Genomic DNA, 26208 nt, shown 5'->3' on the forward strand with positions numbered 1-26208 from the left:
AGATTTTGGAGCTTGTTTATTATCAGAATACTTTGGCTTAATAGAATTTTGGCTCATGAATCTGAAAATCTAGATTCTAACCCTGAGTCCTGATGGAGTTGAGATGACTGGATGAACAAAATACCTAATACTGGCCTTAATAAAAATTGATAGAAAATGTTGTTTTTACTTAGTAAGTTTGCCTGAAAAATCTTTTTGTTTTTAAAGTTAAGAAAGAAGAAAAGAAAAGGCATAAGTCATCATCATCATCATCATCCAGTGATTCAGATAGCTCGAGTGATTCTCAGTCCTCCTCTGATTCTTCTGATTCTGAAAGTGCTTCTGAAGAAAAATCCAGAAAAAGGAAAAAGAAACATAGGAAAAACTCCCGAAAGCATAAGAAGGAGAAGAAGAAGCGAAAGAAAAGCAAGAAGAGGTCTTTACAATGTTGTTCTCTCTTAAGATTTTGAATCAGTTATATAAGAGCGTTAAAATAGGTTTTATAACAGTGTCATGAGATCATGCAACAAAAGCTCTCAGTTAATTTTATGTTCTTCCAGTGAAATGATGCTTTCGGTTTTATGTTACAGGGCTTTTATTTTTTGATTTATTGAGGCATTCCCAGTTCCCCAGGCTGGCCTCAAATTCATAGTCCTTCTACCCCCTTTACTATTGTGGGACAAAACTTTTCCTGGGGAGATGCAACAGACCCGTCTACTCGCCCCAGATAGGGAACCCATGACAGATCAAAGTCTGGATACCACCAAAGTCCAACTTGGTGAACCAGTGAGTGTTATTGAGGTTACTTACAGAAGCAGAAATCTCTCAAAGACAGTCACATCACCAAAGTGCGCTCTAGCATAGGGGACAGCTCACAAAGCTAGGAACCTGAAGCAGACTGCACAGCGTGCAGGCCACTCAACAGGTTGGAGAGTGTCCTTTCTGGGTGCCTCACTTGTTCTAAACCTCTTCCAGGCAGCTAGGCCAGTTTCTACTTCTCTGGCAGCTGGGATGGTCTGACAATCTTCTGTAGTTTGTCTTTTCTGAGAGTCTTCTTTGCTCTGCTTACTCATGCAGGGAAGGCCTAGTCAATATTGTCAGTTTCAGAGACTTCCTGAAGCTATTTTGAGTTGGTTACTTTCTTGCTTAAGGAGCTTCCTGCAGGATGGAATGTTTTAATTTCAGGAAACAGTTACACAACATTGTCCCAAGTAGTAATAGTTACAAGTGCACAATATCATTCTGGGTTTGGATTTTTATTTTGAAGAGATTTGTGAGATATCTTTGAATTACAGTAAACCAACAGTTATGTCCCTTACTTTGTAGCAGTACATACATACATATATATATATATATGTAAGTCCTTTTATATTTCTTTTGCTCTGATAGCAGTATATGAATTGAGAGCAGATGATTCAGTCACTGCTTTATTTTCTGCTTTGTTTGAAATGTGTTTATATTAAAATTTAATTATACCTATTACCTCAAAAGTGACTAATTTCTTTAGCCTGTACTATTTTGTACAAAATTTTGTTATTTATATATGCATAGGTGTTTGCATGCTTGTGCCCATGGAGGTCAGAAGAGGGCATCAGATCCCCTGGAACTAGAGTTAGAGTTGGTTGTGAGCTGCCTTGTGAGTGCTGCCTATTGAACCTATGCCTTCTGGAAGAGCAACCAGTGCTTGTCACCACTCAGCTGCCTCTCCAGCCCCTACTCTGTATTTCTAATTTATCAGAATATATTGCCTGTAGGGTCTCATCTATCTTATAGAAGAGTACTTTTGAGTTTGAAAACAAGTGGGTTTTTGTTTGGTTGAGTTGGTTGGTTGCTTGGTTTGTCAGGGGAATGAAGGAAGGTTTTTTTTTTTTTTTTTTTTGGCCACATGATGACATCTTTAAAAGGGAAAGGTGAGCATATGTATTTTGATATTAAAGAAATTCTGGGCTGATGAGACAACTCGACATGTAAAGGCACTTGCCACCGAGCCCATTGACCTGGATTTATCCTGACTCAGGGTGAAAGGGGAGAACTGGTTCCTGCAGATTGTTCTCTGACCTCCACATGTGTACCATGGCATGCATGCTTGTGCACACACTGACTGAAAATGTCACTTAGAAAGAAAGAATGCCAACAACTGGAAATTTTAGATAGGTTCCTAATAGCCAAGTGTGCCTTCCTTTGACTTTACCTGTCTAGCCCGTCTAGTGAGAGTGAAGCAGAGAATCCTGACGCCCAGCCTCAGTCTACTGTCCGTCCAGAGGAGATCCCTCCTGTACCGGAAAATCGGTTCCTCATGAGAAAAAGTCCTCCGAAAGCTGACGACAAGGAGCGGAAAAACAGAGAGAGAGAACGAGAAAGAGACTGGTATGTGAATGTGTATACTTTATAGTGCTGTGATTTCTTTTCTGACAGTGTTGACATGGTGGCCTTATCCCAATGAAAGCCTCTTAATTTCGGGGTAAAAGAAGCTAGCAAAGCTCATTCTTTGCTAAATACATACATAAATAACTAAAAATTGACTTCGGTTACCAACAGATTTTGAGGAAATAAGTTCTGAAATTTAATATGTGTTAGATGACATTGCAAATGGCATTAATAATGAGATAGTATAGTGTTAAACCAGTAAAACAAGATGGTATTTTGGTATGTTGCTTATCTGTGTTTCTAAAATGGTTTATTTTGCTATTTTTTGATTTGTGTGTGTGTGTGTGTGTGTGTCTGTGTCTGTGTCTGCGCACACACACATGGGTATGTACATATGAGTATACATATATGTGTGTGAGTTCAAGATCCCTCCTCTATCAGAAAAATAGATTCCTAATAAGCAAAGACCTTCCTGAAGCTATTGACAAGGAAAAGATTGAGAGAGGGAGGGAGGGGCGAATGTATGTATTTTCCCCAGGGCCCTTGTGGTCTAAGGAGAGGACTGACTCCCACAAGTTGTGCAAGTATAAGAACCTCAATTTTATCTGTGAAACCCCTGCAAAAAAGCTGGGTGCAGTGGCATGCTTGTGACCCCAGTTCCGGGGAAGTAAAGATGGGTGCACCTCTGGGTCTTGCTTACCAGTCTGCTTAGCCTGCCAGTGAACTCCAGGCCAGTTAGAGACCCTGTGTCAAAAAAGTTGGATGGCTCCTAAGGAGTGACACCCAAGGTTAACCTCAGACCTGCCCACACAAATAGTGCACCTGAATTTACATACACATGCGTTCACAGACACATACACACAAAAAGAAAAATTAACCTTGATTTATAAATTTGTATAAAGAGGAAAACCTTATTTTCCTAACCTGACTTTATCGTTATTACAAGTTGGGATGTTCAAGTATTTTGAATATTTTTCTATATAAATCTGTCTTATTGTTACCAATTCTATTATTTTTTTGTGAGTAATTTTAATAATTACATGTAAAAATTAAAAAGAAATTGAAATCTTTCTTAATCATGATGAGTAATGCAATTTTAAAATTACAAAATTCTTAAGCATGATATAACAAAAATATGCCGTACCTTACATAGTATACAGAAATAAAAGAGTTTTAAAATTGGAATAATTTTGATTTATTGAGTTTATTTTTCTACTGGTTTGGAAGAGAATGCTTTTTTGTTTTGGTTTGGGTTTTTTTTGTTTGTTTGTTTTTTGAGACAGGGTTTCTCTGTGTAGCTTTGCGCCTGTCCTGGATCTCATTCTGTAGACCAGGCTGGCCTGAACTCACAGAGCTCCGCCTGGCTCTGCCTCCCGAGTGCTGGGATTAAAGGTGTACACCACTACCACCCGGCTGGAAGAGAGTGTTTTTAAGGAAATGAAGATTAAAGAAAAACTATTTGACCTACTAAAATTCAACCTTTCAAATATTACTTACATGGATATTATTGAGCTAATTTTACTTATAATTTAAAACCAGTTTCACACTTGATGTATATCATAATATGAGTAGTATTTGACTAATTCAGACCAATTTGTCTCTGCCTAATTTACATTGCTTAATTTCTCCAAAGTTATCTTACTAATGTGCAACTGCTCATAGGAAATTATAAAGCATTTTGGAATAAGATAGTCTTAATTTCTCTCTTTCTCTCTCTCTTGGAGCCCCTGGGTTATTATATATTAGTTTCCTTAGCACTATCAAATTAGTTTCACCTTACTACTAAATATTTCTTTCAAAGATTATTCACATTCAGGGTGATATAACCATAGGCAGTAATGCTTACTGGGATTTGATGACATTTTCAGTTATAAATTAAATGCATTCATTTAGATCAGTAAAGATATATTTTCAATATTCCTCTTTATAAAAGTAATATGTTTAAATTTTCCCTTTGCTTGCTTCTAGTAATCCACCTAACTCTCAGCCTGCTTCATACCAGCGACGATTCTTAGTTACTAGGTCTGGCAGGAAAATTAAAGGAAGAGGACCAAGGGTAGGTGATTCTTTTTTTTGTTTTTTTCAAGACAGGGTTTCTCTGTGTAGCTTTGCGCCTTTCCTGGAACTCGCTTTGGAGACAGGCTGGCCTCGAACTCACAGAGCTCTGCCTGGCTCTGCCTCCTAGTGCTGGGATTAAAGGCATGCACCACCACCGCCCTGCTAAGGGTAGGTGATTCTTTGTCAGAAATGTTAATAACACTGCATTTATCCTTCTTACAGAATGTGGAGTTCTGGGGGTGTGGGTCAGTGCTAGAGTGCTTGCAGAACATGTTTACAGCCCTGAGTTTAAAGGCCCCAGTTAATACAAGGAAAAAAGGAATTTAAAGTTTTAAAAATATTTTCAAGTGCCATTTTACTATTCAGGTTACTAGAACTATAGGAGACATGCATGGTTTCAATTATAGATCCCTTTCTTATAGTAACTCTATGTCTTGGTACTTCTTAGTTGAAAGTAGATTATAAATTTCCATGCTTTAAAATGAGATTGAGATGGATGTGGTGGCTAATACCTTAGGAGACTAAGGCAGGGAGATTGCTGTGAGTTTGAGGCCAGCCTGGTCTATATAGTGAGTTCTAGGCCAACTTAGGCTACAGCATGAGACCCTGTCTCAAAAATAAATAACATTAAAATAAAATCAGGGGGGCTAGAGAGATGGCTCAGCGGTTAAGAGCACTGACTGTTCTTCAGAGGACCCAGGCTCAATTCCCAGCACCCACATGGCAGTTCACAGCTGTCTGTAACTCCAGTTCCAGGGAATCTGACTCTTTCACACCAGTGCACATAAAGTTAAAAACAAGAAGAAAAAAAAGCCAATAAAGGCACTTATAAATAAATGAATAAATAAATAAATAAAATAAATCAGAACATAAAGGGTATTGAAGTCTTGACTTTTGGTAATTCCTACCCATCACATCTCTATTCTTACCAAAAACTGAATAAAAATTGGTCATTGCATTTCTTTTTTCTTTTTACTAAATTTTCCCAGAATTTAAATAACTTCTTTCAAAACTTTTTTTTTTTTTTTTTTTTTTTTTTTTTTGGTTTTTTGAGACAGGGTTTCTCTGTGTAGCTTTGCTCCTTTCCTGGAACTCACTTGGTAGCCCAGGCTGGCCTCGAACTCACAGAGATCCGCCTGCCTCTGCCTCCCGAGTGCTGGGATTAAAGGCGTGCGCCACCACCGCCCGGCTCAAAACTTTTTTAGAAATGTGGCTATACTTTATATTTTAGGTCTTTGCTTTTTACCCAGTTTTTCTTCTGCTTTCTACAGTCTATTGAAAATAGCACTTCCTGTCTGGTTGGTTTCAATTTACAAAATTCATTGAATCTTTTCAGTCATTACTTAATCTCACCTTCTAGTGTTCTCTCCATATTGTTTTAATCTTGTCTTTTCCTATCTCTCAAGCCAATCTTAATCTTAGACTACTATTTTGCATCCTATACATGACCTTTATAAATTAGTGTCAAGGCTCTAGTTCATTTTAAATTGCAAACTCCTTGGACAGGCTCTTTAGTCTCATGGATAATTCACAGTTCCATATGCTCTTGGCACCAAAGGTTTATGTGGCTAATGAACACCTCAAATTTACCATCAAGAAAGCTCAGCATAGGCATTTACTCCTCAGATCTCATGTCTCTTTAGGCTGTCATTCACAGTGACTGGTGCACCACCTGTTTGCCTGTTTCACCCTAAAGCCCAAACTCATTTTCATTCTCTTCTCTTTTATACTTTATACAACTTTTTATGTCAACTCCTGTCATTTCCTTCTCCTCACTGCTCTGACATGCACCTGCTTCTGTAAAGCTTACTCATAGTGCTGTCTCAAGTAGAAAGGGCTTCCAAACTTGGGTTTGGTAGGTTTGTTCTTGTTTTCTCCATCAGTACTGGTTTTAAACTTAAACCTTAAATAAATGCAGACCCTGAAGAGCTTTTGTTCATGTGAGTTAAATATTTATCAATATTAGTACTTTTAGAAATTAAAACTAAGAAATACTCACCACAAGTATAAGTAGCTATGAAAGTAGTTAAATCAAAAAGTGTGTTTAGGGGCTGGAGAGATGGCTCAGCGGTTAAGAGCACTGGCTGCTCTTCCAGAGGTCCTGAGTTCAATTCCCAGCAACCACATGGTGGCTCCCAACCATCTGTAATGAGATATGGCACCCTCTTCTGGCATGCAGGCATAACACTGTATACATAATGAATAAATAAAGGAATGAATGAATAAATAAATCTTTTTTTTTTTTTTTAAAGTGTGTTTAGCTGGGCAGTGGTGGTGATGGCACATGCTTTTAATCCCAGCACTCAGGAGGCAGAGGCAGGTGGATCTCTGTGAGTTCAAGGCCAGCCTGTCTACAGAGTGAGTTCCAGGATAGGCTCCAAAGGTACACAGAGAAACCCTATCTCGAAAACAAACAAATAAAACAAAAACAAAAACCTGTTTTATGGTCTCTGAGTGATTCTACCATATAATCATGAAGAGACAGAAGTGGAAAAGGCATGTGGTGTATTTAACAGTGGTCAGGGGAGTCAGAAAGTGCACATCTGGGCTGAGATGTAGCTCCAGTGATAAGAGTATTTGCCTGAAATACAGGAAGCCTTAAGTTTGATCTCTAGCCCTTTGAGCATTGAACAAGTCTGATTATGTTACTCCTGTAGTATTGACTTTAGGATAAATAAAAAATAATTACCAGAGACTGAGCTCTCACAGAATCTATCTTTGTTTACTTCATCAGTGTGGTCTAGTTTTACTTTCTCTTGGAATTTTTAGCTTTAGCCATTATTGACCTGTCTTGTGATCATTTCTAAAAGAATGCTGTATGTTTCTGCCCCAGAACTTTGAATATAGAGGTTTCTTATAATATTCCATGGTTTGTTTCATCTTTGCCTAGGTAACTTAGCATAAACATTCTTTTTTTCAGCTTTTGTTATTTTAGATGATCGCATTCCTATAACTAAGTCAGATCTCTCTTCGATTGTTTGAGGACCATTTCTCCTTCTGTAATCATTCTAGTGTAGTTTAATGTGTGCGATTATCTATCCATTAATTTGTTCCTCTAACTCTAGAATTTTCAGTCCCAAGAGATCAAAATCTGCTATATCTTGGCTCACTGGTATTTCTTTAGTAATGTGGTTAGCCATCCGAAGAGCTGAGTAAATGTTGGTTGAACAAAGGGCTTCTCTGTGTTTATTCTACTTAATGATATTGCTTTGCTTTGGAAGGTGACGTTTATGTAACATTCAAATAAGAACTTGGGAATTTGTAGTAGTTAATATACCAAGTATTCTAGCATCAGTTGAGCAAGACTGTTCCTAGCAAGATCTGAAAAGCCAGAGTCGCTGTGGGTAGTGTTTCTTACTTGGAATTTATGGTTAGACTATTACAGGGATCTCTGCCTGTTTCTACCTGAAAGCTGAGACATTTGATTGTGCTGAGGATTAGATTCTAGAGTGTGATGTATGCTAAGCACACATTCTTACCTCATTCCTTTTTTTGGAGGGGGGTAGTTTGGGTTTTGGTTTTGGGCTTTCGAGACAGGGTTTCTCTGTGAAACAGTCCTGGCTTCTGGAACTCACTCTGTAGACAGGCTGGCCTCGAACTCACAGAGATCCACCTGCCTCTGCCTCCTGAGTGCTGGGATTAAAGGAGTGTGCCACCATTGCCCAGCCCTCGTTCCTAATTTTAACAATTTTAGAAAGCAGAAAAACCTCATTTATTTTATTTCAACCTAGAAATAAGTATGTATCTTAGCTATGGTATCGCTTTTAAATTTTTATGTGGTCTTTTTTTCCCTTTTGTTTTTTTAAGCGTTATCGAACTCCTTCCAGATCCAGATCAAGGGATCGGTTCAGACGAAGTGAGACTCCTCCACATTGGAGACAAGAAATGCAGAGAGCCCAAAGAATGAGGGTGTCAAGTGGTGAAAGATGGATCAAAGGGGATAAGTAAGACTTAACTGTTATTTCAAATTAGTGATTTTTTTTTTTACTGTTGTGCACAATTATTTTATTAGGAGCCATTTTATTTCTGTATACCGTACAGAAAACACTGTAGCATTATACCCTATAATTATGCTATTCTTTTCCTAATAACATTTCCCAATATCTTTTCTCCCTTTACTTTTTAGGAGTGAGTTAAATGAAATAAAAGAAAATCAAAGGAGCCCAGTTAGAGTAAAAGAGAAAAAAATACCGGATCACAGACACATGTCTGAGAGTCCAAACAGAAAAGTAGAAAAGGAAAAGAAAGTTAAAGACCATAAATCTGAAAGCAAAGAGAGAGATGTGAGAAGAAATTCAGAAAAGGATGATAAGTACACTAAAAACAAAGTGAAGAAGAGGGGCAAATCCAGAAGTAGGAGTAAGAGCAAGGAGAGGTCCAAGAGTAAGGAGAGGGAGCCCAAGCACAGCAGACATGAAGACAAGAGGCCGCCGAGGTCCAGGAGTAAAGACAGGGGTCACGAGACTCCGAAAGAGAAACAGCTGGAGTCGAAAGGGAAAGATCAGGACAGGAGTGAAAGCAAAGAGAACTCTAAACAGGGGGAGTCCAAAAGGAGTGAGCACGACCATAGCAAGAGTAAAGAGAAGGATAGGCATGCACAGTCTAGGAGTAGAGAGCGCGATGTAACTAAGAGTAAACACAGCTACAACAGTAGGACGAGGGAGCGAAGCAGAAGCAGGGACAGGAGCAGAAGAGTGCGCTCTAGAAGCCACGACAGAGATCGCAGCAGGAGCAAGGAGTACCACAGGTACAGAGAGCAGGAGTATAGGAGAAGAGGAAGGTCACGGAGCCGGGATCGAAGAACTCCAGGACGATCAAGAAGTAAAGACAGAAGGAGAAGAAGGAGGGATTCCCGGAGCTCAGAAAGAGAAGAAAGTCAGAGTCGAAACAAAGAAAAATACAGAAGCCAAGAAAGTAAGAGTTCCCACAGAAAAGAAAATTCGGAGAGTGAAAAAAGAGTGTACTCTAAAAACCGTGATCATAATAGCTCAAGTAATAATAGGGAAAAAAAAGCTGATAGAGATCAAAGTCCAGCAGTGTCAAAACCAAAACAGAGCAGTCAGGACAGTGAATTGAAAAGTCAGGAGGACGAGAAGACCAGATCCCCAGTGGAAAAAGAAAACCAAAAATCAAAGGGTCAAGAAAATGACCATGTACATGACAAAAATAAAAAATGTGATCGTGAGTCGAGCCCTGGAACAGATGAAGACAAAAGTGGATGAGTGAGTTGTGTATGCTTATTTCCTTCCTGTCCAATTTCAGTTTTTGAGACTTACTGTTGAATCTCTTTTTTGTTGTTCTCATTGTTTTGGGGTTGTTTTATGTTTGTCTCCCCCACCCCCCTTTTTTTTAATTGTGGACTTCATTGAGTTGATATTTTGATAATCTGCTACCTGGATAATTTGTACTGCTAAAGTTTTAATAAACTTGAAATGAAAAAAAAACCCACTTTGGTGTAATATTGTGTGCTGTGTTAACTAGCTTATGTATTCATTTTTGTGTTGCAACAGTCAGTAGCAGCCTACTTTGCTTAATCAGCCATTTGGAAACAAGCTTAACTGTTGGTTAAGTTGGTTGCAGTACATTGTTAGACAAATTTGTGTTTCTTTTGATAAAAATCCCTTGAGAAACCACTAGAAGTTTTGTGCAGTTTTTGTTTTGCATTTATAATTCACAGGCTTACAGGTGTTTCTTTGAATTACACAGAAGCAGGATTCTGAGGTGATCTTAAGTCATCACTTGATGTTACAGTTATCTCTGCTTTAGATGCTTTTCTCGGGCTTCATCCCTTGTACTTTACAGTTCCAGCTATAGCTTGTTTCTGAATACTGTCCATGTCTGTGAGCTATAAAAAGGAGACGGATGCTCTTTTCAGTTTATGTGCTGGTTGAGCTTGAGTTGCTGTTATACAGCGTTTGACAGAAATTATACCTTGGAAGATCATACTATAATTTTCAATTCTTTGTTGCTTTTGGTGTGAAGAACTGAAACTTGCTTTTTAAGAACACGTTAACTACCTTTTTCTACAATTTAAAAGACATTTCTCACTAAAACATACTACTTGTGTAGGTACTTCTTAATCTAGACAGATTCTAAAAAGCGTTAGTATTGGAAATAAGATTCCCTATTTTGGCTGTTAGCCTGTATCACATTGAGTGTTAAACCTGCATGGTTTGGGTTTTTTTAAACTTGGACTAACTTCTCTAATTCTCATAGCTGTGAATATGAAATGTCAAGAAGATGCATCTTTCTATATCTGTACCATGATAGGCCGCAGCATGTCTGTGACTCTGGTTTCTTTCTGTTCAGATGACTTTAGACCAGTTTACTGTTAACATTATTTTAACTTGGCATGTATTACATTGCCATATAGAGTAGAGTAGAAAGTTGCAAAATATGATACCTTACAGAGGTAAACACTAAACATATCCAAAGTCCATTCAGAATTTTGTGTGTTGTATTTTGCTATTTTTGTGATGTGTGGCCTTTTATTCTGTAATATCCTTCTAAATAAAACATTGAACATCCAGCAAACACAAAACCTGCCTCATTTGAAAAATATTTCAAAACTCCAATTAAAAGTAGCCTTTAGAAAGTTTTGTACTTTAATATTTGTCAGTATAGTGTCAACTCTTACCAAGGTAGCTTCTTGGCAAACCCAGTAGCTATTCAATGCTTTTGTACTGCATAAAGTAATGCCTAATGTACTTCCCATTATTGATTATTACTATATAAATTGGCAATGTAGCTGGTACAGAATGAAGGATGCGGTGATTATAAAGCTGTTTGGAATATCCTTAAAACAAATACCCATGGCGGATTCTTTACAAATTGTTTTTCTTGATGGGAAAAGTTAGCATATATATATATATATATATATATATATATATATATATATATGATCTGTTACATGACTTAAAACAAATTGATCATGTCTTAAATCCAGTCAATTGTGTTTTAAAATATATCCCAAACTATCTGATCTTTAAGAAAGGAATTTCATTAAAAAAAAAAAAAGGAAGGAATTTCTACTAACATTTTAAAATCCATACTAAGTAAAACGACTTTTTTCCTTGTCCTAGAGCTTTTATCTGTTAGCATATATATAAACAAGGATTTTTCAGTTCTTTAAAAAAGTAGGCATGGGAGAGAATTAGTAATGTCTGTAATATTCTTCTGTTTGGGTTATCAACAGAGTGGTTCCCGTACCCCTGCTTTTTTAGCTTTTTTCAGTAGAGACAGTAGAATGGGGTGAGGAGTTGAGACAATCATATAGATTTTATTTTCAGAATATAGAAAACTACTTACTAGCATTAACTGTATCCCAAGAGTTCCAGTTGATCTAATCAAAGCTTAAGCCCTTGTTTTAGTAGTTGTGCTAGTAGATCTTTCCCATTTCAATTTTCTCATCAAATTGACTTTATAGAAATATATGAATTTGCAGTTAATTTGTAATTTTGTCTTAATACCTTTTAAAAGTATTTTCACTTGTTTTTATTGCTTGATTCCAAAGCTGAGGAAATTATTTCAGTATGTAAGACTTTAGTGATTCTTGTATGAATTCCTTTTTGGGTAAGCCGTCTGCCATAGAAATTGACACTAAAAGAGATTGGAGTGAAAGTAAAGATACCTTTGGCATTGTAGTTGGTATAGACTGGACAGTGCAGAGGGTGAGACTGATAGAATATCTTGAAACAGATACCCACAGTGCATCTGTGACAGTAAGGAAGCCACTGGTTGTTTTAAAAATTCTTTGACTTACAGTTGATGCTGTTGTAGAACTCGTTTGTTTTAAGTCACTTAATTGGAGCCTTTAGAATTTGTCAAGAATTAATCTGCTAGCTTTCTCCTTTCCCCAGAGTGATCCAGTGCTCACTGGCTTTGCCAGCTGGCCTTTGCTTTGTGTATCCTAGTGGAAGGTGTTAAACTAAAAACGAAAGACTGCATCATGTTCTGGATAGGCACATGCTGGGTTTCTGGTACTTGGGGTAATAGTATTAGCTGATGCTTCTCATTTATTTTCTAGTGCATATTTAGAGCAGTTAGTATGATAGCAGTTGGTTATGCTCTGTTCCACATGGTGGTCATTTTCAACACAGAACCTTTTACAGCAGATCTCTGTAGAAATGGGTTGAACTTGTCTTCCTTCCCCCAGAAGGGATTTAGACTTAATGATTGGTATAAAGAACCAAATGAGCATTTTTCTGTCTTGTTTCTGTCTACTGTAATAATTCCTTGTAGGATTCATTCATTTGCAGTTGGCAAACTCTGTGTAGTTTGATAAACTTAATTGTAAGAGTTTTTTAAAACTAATTCTTGTTTTAAAAAATAAAGTATATCCCAAGTGCTGGTTGCCATCACTGCCTGCAGTGGGCTTCTCAGCTGCCTGGAAGGGATTCACCTGCTGTGGGACAAATAATAGTGTAAACAACATACCACATAAAAAAAATAAATAAAAAAGCCATCTAGGCCAAAGAAGGAAGTGCTAAGGGCTTTGTTCACTTCCTTTTGTCCCCAGTGCTGGAGGGGGTAAGGGTGTTGATTTGTGTTTCTGTTTGCTTTTGTTTTTCCTTTTAGACACTTCATGTTACTAAAAGCACATGCTCTGTATTTCCCCCCACCCCCCAATTGTTTATAGTATTTTTGAAAGATTGATCAATCAATTGGGTGTTTCTGTGGGTCTGAAGCCGTGGCTGCTCTCTGGGAAGGGGATAGATAATCAAGTTAATGCGCTTCTTTTCCTAGCTCCAAAGGCACTGTGACGGATATTTTTTTAATGGACTTTAGAAAACTTGTTTTCTCAATTGTAAATTAGTTTAAAATGCTGCTTCTCTTATCATTAGTATAGTAAATGTTGGACTGTTTTCTGCAAATTGCATTTTACAAAATTTAAACTTCAAAACTGTATTAACTTTTATAGTTAAACATTGTATTAAATAAAGTATACTATAATAAACAATTCAGGATTGTATTTTTTGGTTTTTATTAAAAATTAAATGACAACCAATAAAATAAAAACGCAAAGTCATTTGTATTTTGAGAGAAACAGGTTTTTTTTTTTTGTTGTTTTTTTTTTTTAAATTTCTGAGACAGGGTTTCTCTGTGTAGTTTTGGTGCCTGTCCTGGAACTTGCTCTGTACACCAGGCTGGCCTCGAACTCACAGAGATCTGCCTGCCTCTGCCTCCCAAGTGCTGGGATTAAAGGTGTGCGCCACCACCACCAGGCACAAACAGGTAATTGACAAAACGGATCTTATAGTGAGATCCTAAGAATTTCAGGGCTGTAAGATGGTGCAGTGTAGAGATGATTGCTGCCAAGCCTGGTGATTTTAGGTGAATCCCTGGGACCGCATGGTGCAAGGAGAGGACGGACTGCAGGTTGTCCTTCCAGCACGTGCACCGCGGCGCACATGGCCTTTCCCCAAACAAACAGAATGAGAAGAATGTCGTCAGCTGTGGTGATGCCACGTCAAAGAGTAGATTCTAGGTCAGACGTTTAAGCACAGTGTTTCAGTTTGGTAACTTTTAACTCAGCAAATTTTAAGACCAAATTGTGTATTTGTATTACTATCTATTAAAATTTCACCATTTCTTTTTTAATTATTCCAAGTTCCCAGTGTTAGAAACCATTTTTTTCTGTGTCTGGTTTTTGTTGTTGTTTGTGTGTGTAGTGGTGAATTTTTGTTAGGGTTTTGTTTTTATTCCAGACTGGCCTCAAAGTCAATATGTAGCCAACAAATTAAAAGTGAGCTATCACAGCCAGTTTATATGATGCTAGGGGTTAACCCAGGGCTTCATACATGGTAGTAAATACTCCAATAGCTATGCCCCTCACCCACCTGTCAGTTTTAATACTAGTCATAAAGCCGTTTTTAGTTTTTTTGAGACAGTATCATCCCACAAGAGATCCACCTGCCTCAGCCTTCCAAGGGCTGGGATGAAAGGTGTGCACCAGTGCACACCCCTAAGAGCTATATATTAAGATTTGTAAGACATATTTAGATATTTTTGGTTTAAATTTAGATAATGTTTAGGGAAAATGGTCACAAGAGTTAATCATTGGAAATACATTTTTTTTAAATGTGTAAGTAAAAACTGTTCTGTGGTTTGTATTATGTTGATGGGCATACATTACCTTGCCTTTGCATTTCAGTGATTATACCATAATTATCCTTACGCCAAAAGAAATACCTAGCAGCTATGCTTATACAGTAGTTCATAGAGCTAAAGTATCCTAAGAATGTTTTGAGATTTTGATAATTGGTTTTCGCTCAGTAGCCCAGGCTGGCCTCCACTTTGTGGGCAGTGCACGTGTATGTACGTGTGTGTGCATGCCAGGTGTACCCGAGATCAGAGAATAGAAGTTGGTTCTCTTCCTCTGCCATGTGGATCCTGGGATCCAAACTGTTGTCAGGCATGGTGACAAGCACCTTTACCTGCTAAGTCATCCTGTCAGCCCCTGCCATGGCCTTTTCAATGTTAGGCTCAAGTCGGAGCTGCCAGAACCACCTTCCTTTCCTTCCTCACAATTCATTACTGAGATTTATTTTGTGCAACTGTTGGCTATAGAACAATTTCTCAAGCCTTGGAATCAGATTGGACACAACTACCTCTTTGCTGAGTTTTATTCTAATAAATGTGGCTTTACAAAGATAGTCATCAAAAGGATATTTTATTCAACAAAAACTACCATAAGCTAATAAGTAACCTGTGGAATCTTGCATATATCAGATACTGTGTGTTTCCTTCAAGCTTTTAAAGATCTCGATTGGGGTGAGGTGGTGGTGCACACGTTTAGTACCAGCACTCAAGAGGCAGAGGCAGGCTAACCTCTGAGTTCAAGGCCAGCCGATCTACAGAGTGAGTTCCTGGGACAGCCAAGGCTACATGGAGAAACCCTGTCTCAAAAAACAAAAAATCCCATTTGTCCCTTTGAGTTCATTGTGGTCTCAGGACACCTTTGCACACAATTTAGGAATCTGCTATCATGTTCTTTTTAAATGCCAGTGCTTTGTTTTTTTTAAGGAAGAGTTCAGTTTTTATTTTTATTTTATTTTGTGATAGGGTCTGGTCTCAAATAGCTCTGGATGTCCAGGAACTCACTATGTAGACCAGACAGACTTCAAACTCACAAAGGTCCCTCTGCCTCTGCCTCCCAAGTGCTGAGATTAAAGATGTGTGCCACCATGCTTATCTGAGTTTGGGATAAACATCACAGTGATTCAAGGTGACTCTAGCCATACCATTTTTCAAAGTATAGGTGGCTATCGTCATCCACATACACAATTAGTCGAGTATGAGAGTCACTGCACTGTGCAGTCTGAGTGTTAGGAAGCCCTGATATATGCACATTTCCTTATTTTTGCTTTACTGGTGAAGGAGATGTATAATTTTTCCCCTAGAGGATTTTGACATCAAATTTTGCGATAGGATTTGGAGAGTTGGCTCAGCAGTTAAGAGCACTGGCTGCTATGTTTGGTTGCTATCCACAGGAGGCCTGCCCTTTTCTGAAGAGAAATGGAGGAGCAGTGGATGGGGAGGGGGGGCACAGAGGGAAGGGGAGAACTGAACAACATCTAAGGCTCAAGTTTTGGCACACACCTCACCACCACCACCACCAACAAAAATATAAAAAGGGTCATCAGGGTGGTGATGTCCAAATATAATCCTAGTGGTTGGGTTTGAGACTAGCCTGAGCTACATAAGATCTTGTCTCAAGGGGCTGGAGGGATGGCACAGAGGTTAAGAGCACTGGCAGCTCTTCCAGAGGTCCTGAGTTCAATTCCCAGCAACCACATGGTGACTCACAACCATCTATAATGAGATCTGGTGCCCACTTCTGGCATGTAGACAGAATACTGTCTGCATAATAAATACATATTTTTAAAAATTGTAAATAGCTGGGTGATGGTAGTGAACACCTTTAATCCCAGCACTCAGGGGCAAAGCCAGGCAGATCTCTGAATTTAAGGCCAGCCTGGTCTACAGAGTGAGTTCTAAGACAGGCTCCAAAGCTACATAGAGAAACCTTGTCTCGAACCCCCCCAAATAATGATAATAATAATAATAATAAATCTTTAAAAATATATGTCTCAAGAAGAGAGAAAAGAAAGTCACACACATGCACACATGCAATAACAACCACGGTTGCAAGGCCCTGGGCTAAATCCTAGCACAAACTAATCACAGATGTACAACCTCACAGAATGTTTAGAAAAAAAATGTTAGTAAGAATATGGACCTTTAACAGAAAGATACAAATACAAAATAGAAAGCAGGGCAGCCGGGGGCTAGGCCACAGTTGTAATCCATGAGACAGAGAGTGCGGAGCTTGAGAACTGGACTACATAGACACTGTCTCAAGAGAATGGGGGTGGGAGGAATTAAATACATACTGGGCTGGAAACATGGCTCAGTGGCTAAAAACACTTGCTGCTGTTGCAGAGGACCCAGGCTTGGATCCCAGCACCCACGCTGCCATCTGTAACTCCAGTTCCAGAGAATCCAACATCCTTTCCTGACCTTTGTGGGCACAAGTCATGCACATGGTGCATATACATACATGCAGGCAAAACATACACATGAAAATAAATAAGTACATACTGTAGCGTTCCACTTATATGAGGTATTTAGCCAGATTTGTAGGTGCAAACAATGGTTGTTCACAATGTTGAGGGAAGGAGGAGATGGGGACTACTGTATATGTAATTCTGAATGGTTTTATTAAATAAGAAACACAGAGCCAAATGCAGAGTTAAAAGCCCAGGTCAGAGCAGCAGCCAAGAGCTAAGACCAAGACCGCCTTCTTACCCCTCACTGTCGTCCTTCCCCTCAGAAAGAGACCTACTTCCTGTGTGTCTGTCTTTTTATTGACTTTCTGTTCTGCCTTCTCATTGGTTGTAAACCCAACCACATGACCTCCTTGTCACTGCCTGTCTATACAGACCTCCAGGTCTCTAGGGTTGGTATTGAGATTAAAGGCGTCTGTCTCCATACTGGTGATGTCCTTGAACACACAGAGATCTGCCTGCCATGTGATCGGGATTAAGGGCGTGTGCTACAACTGTCAGAGTTCTGCTAAATGGCTTGTTATTAGCTCTGACCCCCAGGCAACTTTATTAGCATACAAATAAAATCACATTTCAGCACAAATAAAATATCACCATAGAATACTTTAAGTGGGTATAGAGTTTTAGTTGTACAAAATATAAAAAGTCTACAAATGGCATAGCAATGTGTTGGAGCCCACTAGATTTCCTAGTAGCTATACCCAGCAGGACTGCATGGGAGGTTGATTGGAACTTGGGCCTGGGTACCAGGTGCTTGTAAGGGTCTAACTAGAAAGGAGAGGGGTCTATTGCTCCACCCCTTAGCATTATTATAGACCTTTGGAATAAAGCTTTGGGCCCATTTGGATAAGGATCCAGTCCACCCGAGTCTATCCTGTGTTTTCTATTTTCTCTCCATTCTATCTCTAAATAAGTCTCTTATCCCTCATTCCTCAAGAGTTCCTGGGGTAAATAAGTGGGGGATGGTCCCCCACAGCAATGTAAATATACTTAATACCTTTTTAAATGGGTAATAGGGGTTTACTAAGATATAAATTGAGGAAATATACTCAGGAATACAGAACCAAGTAAAACAGCTGAAGTCATCTTCTGTTCTATCTGGGAGTGAGTCACTTTGTGTTTTGAGACAGGGTTTCTCTATGTGTAGCTAGAGTTTTCCTGGCCCACAGTCAGGACAAATCTCTCTCACCTGCCAGTCCCACAGCTGCTCAGACCCGACCAAGTAAACACAGAGACTTATATTGCTTACAAACTGTATGGCCGTGGCAGGCTTCTTGCTAACTGTTCTTACAGCTTAAATTAATCCATTTCTATTAATCTATACCTTGCCACATGGCTCATGGCTTACCGGCATCTTCACATGCGGCTTGTCATGGTGGCGGCTGGCAGTGTCTCCCTCACCCAGCTTCCTGTTCTCTCAATTCTCCTCTCTGTTAGTCCCTCCTATACTTCCTGCCTAACCACTGGCCAATCAGTGACTTACTTATTGACCAATCAGAGCAACACATTTAACATACAGACCATCCCACAGCATCTATGTATCCCTGGTTGTCATGGAACTTGCTCTGTAGACCAGGCTGGCCTTGAACTCACAGAGATCCACCTGCCTCTGCCCTCTGAGTGCTGGGATTAACAGTGTGTGCCACCAACCACCACCCAGGTGTAAATATACTTAACGCTATTAAGTGTTACTACTTAGAAGTGGCTAAGATGGTAGCTCATGTTCTATTGGCTTTTTTTTTAAACCACAATTTATAAAAAGGGAGGTGCAGCCAGGTGATGGTGGTGCATGCCTTTGATCCCAGCACTCGGGAGGCAGAGCCAGGCGGATCTCTGTGAGTTCGAGGCCAGCCTGGTCTACAGAGCGAGATCCAGGACAGGCACCAAAACTACACAGAGAAACCCTGTCTCGAAACAAACAAACAAACAAACAAACAAACAAAAAGGAGGTGCAATTCATAAAAACTCAATGAACCTATGTATCAAGTAGACAAAACTACATCTAGAATTATTTTAAATAATTTCATGTCTAGGAAATATACTCTACACAATAAAGCACAGAAAAGTCAAAACCCTGTTGTAAGTTACCATCTTAGCAACAGTGAAGATCTGAATGATTGTAAGAACTGAGTAACACTGAATAAGCACACAAATTTCTTTCTGAGGAAAATACTATCTCTGATTCAGCCGTAAGAACAAAGTACTGACACTATGGTCCACAACACAGAATTACACTCTGTCAAGTAAGTCAGACACTGAAGTCCACAGTGTGGTTGTATGCTTACAGAGTAACTAGGGTAGAGAGACAAAGTAGAGGCTGTGTGGAGGAGAAACAGGAGGTACTGTTCAATGGAGACAAGGTCATGGCAGTACAGTCCTGGGAATGCACTTTATTGTAGGCAAATTTTTTTCGTCCCTACTGAAGACATTTTAAATGAAATCGACATTATGTGGCTGAGGATATAACTCAGTCAATAAAGTGAGGCCCTGACTTTGACCCCCAGAACCCACATTAAAGAAAAAAAAAATCCAGTGTGGTGGCACACACTTGTAATCCTAGTGCGAAGGAGGTGGACATAGGCAGATCCCTGGGACTAACGGAGCCTGCTTGTTGAGTTCCTGGCCAGTGAGGGGGGAATCCAGTCTTCTAAAAAAGTTGGATGCCATGAAAGAAACAACACCCAAGGTTGTTCTCTGGAATCTACACACATACACACACACACACATACGCCTGAGCTTATGTTCTCAGTAGAAATACTACAAAGAATCAAATCAGGCAACACATTTTATAGAGATGAGTAGCTTTATTATCAGAAATTCCATTATATTTGTAGCTCATACTTGCTACAATAAATTTTATCAATCATAAAAATAAACTTTTTTTTTTTTACCATGTAAAACCTAGCCTCCTCTTCGACTTCTGAAAATCATTATACTTTGATCCTTGAGATTTATAAAAAGGGAGCTGGACACCAGTGGCATCATTTGTCTGATAGCTTGGTCGTATCCCACCTCTGCCTTCGAAGGGTGGTCCACGCCCGCCTCCCACTCCTTCCTCTACAGCTCTCACCAGAGGGTAAGTGTATTTCTTTGTTGATTGAGATTCAGATTCAATTACTTCTCTGGCATACTTCTGAAACTCTTTCTCCTTCTCAGCTGCAAGGGCTTCACTCAGTCTCCAGTAATCTAATTCTTCTTCTTTTGATTGTTGTGCATTAAATTTATTTATGGCCTATTGGGAAGAAAAATTTTAATATTGGTCAAAGCATCAGTTTTCCAAATATCTATATAATTTTAGGATGTAGTTGTAATTTTATAAACTCAGTATTTTATAAATATGCTATAACTCACTGATTCTTCTATACTAGGAATATACTCAAAGTGGATCAAACATTTAAACTCATAGCTTTATGGGATACAGAGTCAAACGACATAGCAAAATCATTACAAGCATAAAATTTAGATAAAAATCAGGCAGCTATATTTACAATTATCTGTAGCATGAATCTTAAAAGTTCTTACTAATAAAAACAAACCTGAGGCCAATTTTGGGGTGAATGCTGGAAGATCAGAGAGACATATCAGGCCACAGTTTCCTCACCTTACCAGTTCCTCAGCTGGTCCTGTTTCCTCAGACTGGAAGCCTCTGAGTCCTCATATCCGAATGAATCTCAGCTGAACTGCTGCTAGAAGCCTAAAAGTTTAACCAGCCAAATGCTTAACCAGCCAAATGCTTCTAGTTTCTGGTCCTTACGCCTTATATACCTTTCTGCTATTTGCCATCACTCCCTGGGATTAAAGGTGTGAGTCACCATGCCTGGCTGTTTCCAATGTGGCCTTGAACTGACAGAGATCCAGAGGGATTTCTGCCTCTGGAATGCTAGGATTAAAGGCGTGTGCTACCACTGCCTATCCTCTATGTTTAATATTGTGGTTGTCCTCTGACCCCAGATATGTTTATTAGCGTGCACAATATTTTGAGGAACACAATACCACCACAATTATCTTTCAATAATTTACATATGTGATCTTCAGTAGGTTAAAAGGCATAAAAATAATTATTGTTCCTGTCAGTCAACATAAAACTAAGTCAGCAGGGAATCCCTAAGTTATATGCAACCAATTATGTTCTATTTCCCTGGAATGTAAAGCTAGAAGAATGAGCGACATTAATCTATGAAAATTTATTCAGAACTGAGAAAATAAATACTATAGGCAATCTCCCAAATACTTTACTTTAGAAAGTGTTTGTCTTATAATGTCTTATAATGTTACATTAATTTCTATTGGAAGAGATGTTTTTAATGGCTTTTCTGTGAAATTTTGATTGGCAGATTTCACTTTATATTTGTAACATTTCAAGAAATGCTTAATTTCTAAATATAAGTTGTTTTCCCATGTGTTTATATATTTAATATCCATTAAAATATCTTGACAATCTATAACTTCAACATCTAATCATTTCTACTAATTGAAATTATGAGGAAAAGGCAACTATATCAATTTGAAATATTAAACATTTTATTACTGAGTTCTACAAGTAAGGATTATATTCTGTTGAAGTGGTGATAAAAAGAGTCTTTAAAAAATTAGTATTCAATAAGACTAAAGTCCGAAGTTAAACAGTCTCACTAAAGGTAATAAGCTACTATGAGATATCCTTGTTCAGTAATAGTTTCCAGACAGACACTGAGGAACCCGGAAACTTAAGAAGCAAATGACAACAGCAAAGGGGACTGGCTGCAATGGCTCATGTGATAAGTGCTGCGAGTTTGATATGCATTAAACGTAAGTACAAATGGAATTTCAGCTGAGCATGGTGGTGTTCATAGCCTGTGCTCCATGGTATGGGAGAGAATAAGGTAAAAGGATCACTGAGGTCCAGGGAGGTTCAGGAGGCTACCCTAAGCAATATAGGGGACTGCATGTAAAAAAAAGAAATTAAAAAAGTAGTGCTTGGAACATAGTAGACACTGAGTTATAATACATTGGAGGGGCTGAAGAGGTGGCTTGGCAGTTAAGAGCACTGGCTGCTCTTCCAGAGGACTAAGGTTCAGTTACAAGCATCCACATTATGGGTGTAACTGTCTTTAACTCCAGCTGCAGGTGATTCAGCTCCCTCTTCTGGCCTCCAGAGGCACTAGGCATGTGCGAAGTATATATATATGTGTGTGTGTGTGTGTGTGTGTGTGTGTGTGTGTGTGTGTGTGTGTATGTATATATGTATATGTATATATGTATGTATATGTATATGTATATATACATATGTGATATGTGTGTGTATATATACATATATGATGTGTGTGTGTGTATGTGTGTGTGTGTGTGTGTGTGTGTAGGCCCTCACACATAAACAAAATATTAGCAACTGAATCCAGCACATATATACATTTTAAAAAATGAATCATGACCAAGTAGGGTTAATCATAGGAATACACTGTTGTGAAATAATCTTTTTGTACACTGTGAATGAAGACGTATCTTTGCCAAGGCACCTTCTCATTAGTTTAACAAGGAGTTCAATAGCCAATAGCTAGGCAGGAGGTATAGGCAGGACTTCTAAGAACAAGGAGGACTCTGGGAAGAAGAGAAGCAGAGAAACAGCCAGACTCAGAACTAGTTGGACACACAGAATGGGATAGAGGTAAAAGCCACGTGGTAGAACATAGATTAATAAAAATATGGGTTAATTTAAGTTATAAGAGATAGATAGAAATGAGCCTAAGCTATAGGCCCAGCTTTCATAATTAAAAAGAAGTCTCCAGGTCATCATTTGGGAGCTGGCTGGTGGGACACAGAAAGACTCACTACACTGTTTCAATGTTTAAACTTGTCTAAGGGCTGGGAGGTGGCTTAGTGGATAAAGCTCTTGCCCCGCAAGCTTGAGGACCAGAGATTGAATTCCTAGAACCCACATAAAAGCAAGGCAGGCATAGAGACAATTGTAATTTCCTCAGAGGCAGAGATGGGATCTAAGGGGCAAACTGGCAGGCTGGGCTAGCTGGAATCTGTGAACTCCAGGTCCGACAGAGAACCTGCCTAAAAAAGAGAGCAATTGAGAAAGATGCCCAACGTCAACTTTGGGCCTATACACACACACACACACACACACACACACACCACACCACACCACACCACACCACACCACACACACACACATTTTTTTAAATAATCTGGGTGGACCTGTAGGCCTAGCTATTCATTTATTTAAAAAGGAGGACTGTTTGGACCCAGGAGTTAAAGATCAGGTTGGACAACATAGTGAGATTCCCATCAGAAATAATAATACTAATGAAACCTACTTGCCATATTAGTAGAATAAAAGAAAAACAAGATATAATTACCTCAATATATGCAGAAAAAATATTTAACACAATTCAACAACCATGTTAAAAATTTCAACAAATTAGGAATACAGAGATAGCTGATAAGATGTATCTACAGAAAAACTCCAGGACGTAGCATGCCTGTCTTAATCACTTTTCTATTGCCGTAAAGTGACACCATGGCCAGGGCATCTTACAGATTAAAGGGCTCATTGGGGACTTACACCATCATGTCTGAGAGCATGGCAGCAGCGGGCAGAAATGGTGCTTTTTCTTAAAAGCCCCCTTCCGTTGGCACACCTCCTTCAACAAGGCCACACTAGTCCTTCTTGAAGAGTTCCACCAAATGGGGACAAAGTGTTCAAACACATGGGAGCCTAGGGGGCCATTCTCATTCAGACCACCACAGTGTGTGCCTGGGAAAAGAACTATTTTCTACTTTAGATTGAGAGCTGGAGAACGATGCTACTTATACATGTAATCAACACTGTGCTGTCTTCAGTCACTGGGATAAAACAAGAGAGAGAACTAGTATACAGATTGGAAAAGGAATTAAAAGTGTCTTTAGTCACAGATAACATGATCACATAGGTGAGAAGTTAAAGTTACCGAAAAGCTAGTAGGCTGCAGGATACAAATCAATACATAGATCAAATCTGCCTCTCTGTATTGCAAACAAATGATATGAATATGGAATATAAACGAATTTCAGTGACAGAGTCATTTAAAAAGGGAGAGCTGGCATGGCAACTCAGAGCTGTAAATGCCAGCACCTGGGAAGAAGAAGCAAAGGGTCATGAGTTTGATGCCAACCTTAGTTACATAGTGAGAGCCTGTATCAAACAAATAGATAAAATTAATGAAAAATTTAAAATAAATCTACATCCCGAACTACAAACGTTATGGTGAAATTGTGAAGAACTTACTATGTAATTCTTACAAATTTGAAGATTTGATATTACAGTATTCACCTAAATATTTCCCCAATTATATTTAAATAGTGAAAGCTTTAAAAAAAAATACGACAGATGAGGGAGTACGCATGCATGTATGTGTGCAGGCATGTTTGTGTGTGCAGGTACACATGCATGTGCGTGTCTGTAGATGGGGCCCACAGGACAGTCTTGTTCTGGATATCATTTCTTAAGAGCCATCTGCCTTGTTTCATGTATTGGGGTTTCCCATTGCCATGGAACTCAGCCAGGAGGGGATCCCCAAGGATCTGTCTATATACAAGCTCATGTGAGGCCCTGCCTTCAGTTTCCAGAAGCACTGCGAAGAAAAAAACTATAACATGTAAATACCTCTGTTTCTTATCTCCAGTACCATACACAGAAAAATACGTTAGCACGGTACATTTTGTGTTAAGTACATTTTAACACAATTTTTAAAAGCTTAAAAAAATTCGGGCTGGAGAGATGGCTCAGAGGTTAAGAGCACTGACTGCTCTTCCAGAGGTCCTGAGTTCAATTCCCAGCAACCACATGGTGGCTCACAACCATCTATAATGAGATCTGGTGCCCTCGTCTGACCTGCAGACACATACATGCAGGCAGAACACTGTATACATAATAAATAAATCTTAAAAAAATTTCTATTAAAAAAAATAATTCAACAGTAGGCGTTGGGGAAAAGGCCCAGTCAGGAAAGTGCTCAAGTCCATTGACCTGAACTCTGATCCCACGGCCCCATGAAAAGCTAAGTGAGGGCTGTGCGTCTGTAAGCACATTGTTGAGGAGGCAGAGAGTCCCTGGAGCTCACTGGCCAGCCAGTCTAGCCAAACCAGTGAGTTCTGGGTTCAATGTGAGACCCTGTCTCAAAATATAAGATGGAAGAGCTGGAGACATGGCTCAGCAGGTAAGAACACTGGCTGCTCTTCCAGAGGTCCTGAGTTTGATTCTAGCCCCTTCACTGTGCAGCTCACAATCACATGTTACTCCAAATCCAAGATATCTGACACCTTGTTCTGGCCTCCGTAGGCACCCTCATACATGTGATACATACAACACACAGACACACACACTCAAATTAAAATTTGAAAAGTAAGGTGACGAACGATCCAGGAAGATGCTCACGGTTATCCTCTGGTTGCCACATGTGTGTACACATATTCTCATGCAAATGTGTGTACACATATTCTCATGCACATGTGTGTACACATATTCTCATGCACATGTGTGTACACATATTCTCATGCACATGTGTGTACACATATTCTCATGCACATGTGTGTACACATATTCTCATGCACATGTGTGTACACATATTCTCATGCACATGTGTGTACACATATTCTCATGCAGATGTGTGTACACATATTCTCATGCAGATGTGTGTACACATATTCTCATGCACATGTGCACACACACCACACACCCCTCAGCAGTGAGAGAAAACTGAGGCTAGAGAGAGAGCTTAGGTACTCAAGTGCTTTCTGTGAAAACATGAAGACTGAATTGGATCCTAGAACTCATGTAAAAAACTGGGCAAGATGGTGTACCTTTAAACCCTAAATGTGCGACAGTAAAGTGAGGCAGATCCCTGGGACTTGCCAGGCAGCCAGTCTAGCCAAATTGGTGACCCCCAGGTCCCAGTTAGAGACCCTGATTCAAACAATGTGAAGGGCTCTGGAGGAGCAAAACCCAAGGCTGGCTTCTAGTCCTCACATGCACACACATGCTCATCTACACACACATACACACACACACACACACACACACACACACACACACACACACACACCTCTACATATACACAAAGAAAACAAATCAAAATAATAAACAGGTCTGAAGAGACACTTTGCAAAAGAAGTCGTCTAAATGTCTAACAAGGATATGAAAAGGAGTGCACTGAAGTGTTAGGTTTCGCCACTCCATCAGAATGGTCAGCATTCCAAGATGCCAATGCCA

The 26208-nt window shown here is 39.2% G+C and overlaps 2 protein-coding genes across 9 annotated transcripts in view; one reads left to right on the forward strand and one right to left on the reverse strand.

Annotated features, from left to right (window-relative positions):
• Positions 1–9863, forward strand: part of Ppig (peptidylprolyl isomerase G) — a 28514-nt gene extending 18651 nt beyond the window's left edge. For all 8 annotated transcript variants that reach the window (XM_059260626.1, XM_059260631.1, XM_059260628.1 and 5 more), the window contains 5 exons: positions 208–415; positions 2179–2346; positions 4315–4402; positions 8212–8348; positions 8531–9863. In XM_059260626.1, the coding sequence (XP_059116609.1) occupies positions 208–415; positions 2179–2346; positions 4315–4402; positions 8212–8348; positions 8531–9626 (1697 nt within the window). In that variant the 3' untranslated portion in view covers positions 9627–9863. The remainder of the gene's footprint in view (positions 1–207; positions 416–2178; positions 2347–4314; positions 4403–8211; positions 8349–8530) is intronic.
• Positions 9864–19757: 9894 nt separating this feature from the next.
• Positions 19758–26208, reverse strand: part of Cfap210 (cilia and flagella associated protein 210) — a 31514-nt gene continuing 25063 nt past the window's right edge. The window contains exon 9 of the mRNA XM_059260633.1: positions 19758–20205. Coding sequence (XP_059116616.1) covers positions 19861–20205 — 345 coding nt within the window. The 3' untranslated portion in view covers positions 19758–19860. The remainder of the gene's footprint in view (positions 20206–26208) is intronic.

The sequence above is a fragment of the Peromyscus eremicus genome, chromosome 4, assembly GCF_949786415.1.
Source record: "Peromyscus eremicus chromosome 4, PerEre_H2_v1, whole genome shotgun sequence".
Lineage (NCBI taxonomy): Eukaryota > Metazoa > Chordata > Mammalia > Rodentia > Cricetidae > Peromyscus > Peromyscus eremicus.